General features: G+C 51.1%; 1 protein-coding gene across 1 annotated transcript in view; it reads left to right on the forward strand.

Moving 5' to 3' along the window:
- Positions 1-575, forward strand: part of LOC110304479 (olfactory receptor 1-like) — an 8,274-nt gene extending 7,699 nt beyond the window's left edge. Inside the window, exon 2 of the mRNA XM_021175909.1 lies at positions 5-575. Within this exon, the coding sequence (XP_021031568.1) occupies positions 5-575 (571 nt within the window). The remainder of the gene's footprint in view (positions 1-4) is intronic.
- Positions 576-795: the final 220 nt, after the last annotated feature.

Consider the following 795-nt stretch of genomic DNA (forward strand, 5'->3'; position numbering starts at 1 on the left):
ACAGATTCGTGGCCATATGCTACCCACTACAGTACCACACCATCATCACCCCCCAGCTCTGTGTGGGGCTGGCAGCCATTGTGTGGATGTGCTCTGGCCTCATCTCTCTGGTGCACACACTCCTCCTAAGTAGACTGAGTTTCTGCTCCTCCATCCCAGAGATCTCTCACTTCTACTGTGATGCTTACCTGCTCATGAAGTTGGCCTGTTCAGACACACGAGTCAATAAACATGTCTTCCTGGGAACCTTGTTTCTCTTTATGGCCCCCTGCATTCTCATTGTGGTCTCCTATGTCCGAATCACCATGGCGGTCTTCCAGATCCCCTCTGCCAAAGGCAGGCACAAGGCATTTTCCACGTGTAGCTCACATTTGTCTGTGGTCATCCTGTTCTATGGCACGATTATGGGGATCTATATTCGACCTCCGGGCTCCTTCTCCATCCAGGACTCAGTAGCCACCATCATGTATACTGTGGTTACCCCCATGCTGAACCCCTTCATTTACAGCCTGAGGAACAAGGACATGAAGGAGACAGTTACAAGGCTCCTCAACAGGGGCTCTAAGTCTGCTTAGCACAGTGCATATCTGCTTGGTGAACCTCAGAGCAACCTGTGGGAGATGGCTGTTGCTTTGGTCATGATTGCTATTGTCCAGTCTCATATTGGTTAGAGTTAGACATGTTGCAGCTTGAGGTGGAGCAGGAATCCCCTCAGAGAAGAAAGAAAGGGTCAGACAACACACAGGGGCAGGCTGGCCACACACCCGGTCTTGTCTTGTCATGGTGACAAGCCTG

The sequence above is a fragment of the Mus caroli genome, chromosome 11 (assembly GCF_900094665.2).
Source record: "Mus caroli chromosome 11, CAROLI_EIJ_v1.1, whole genome shotgun sequence".
Taxonomy (NCBI): domain Eukaryota; kingdom Metazoa; phylum Chordata; class Mammalia; order Rodentia; family Muridae; genus Mus; species Mus caroli.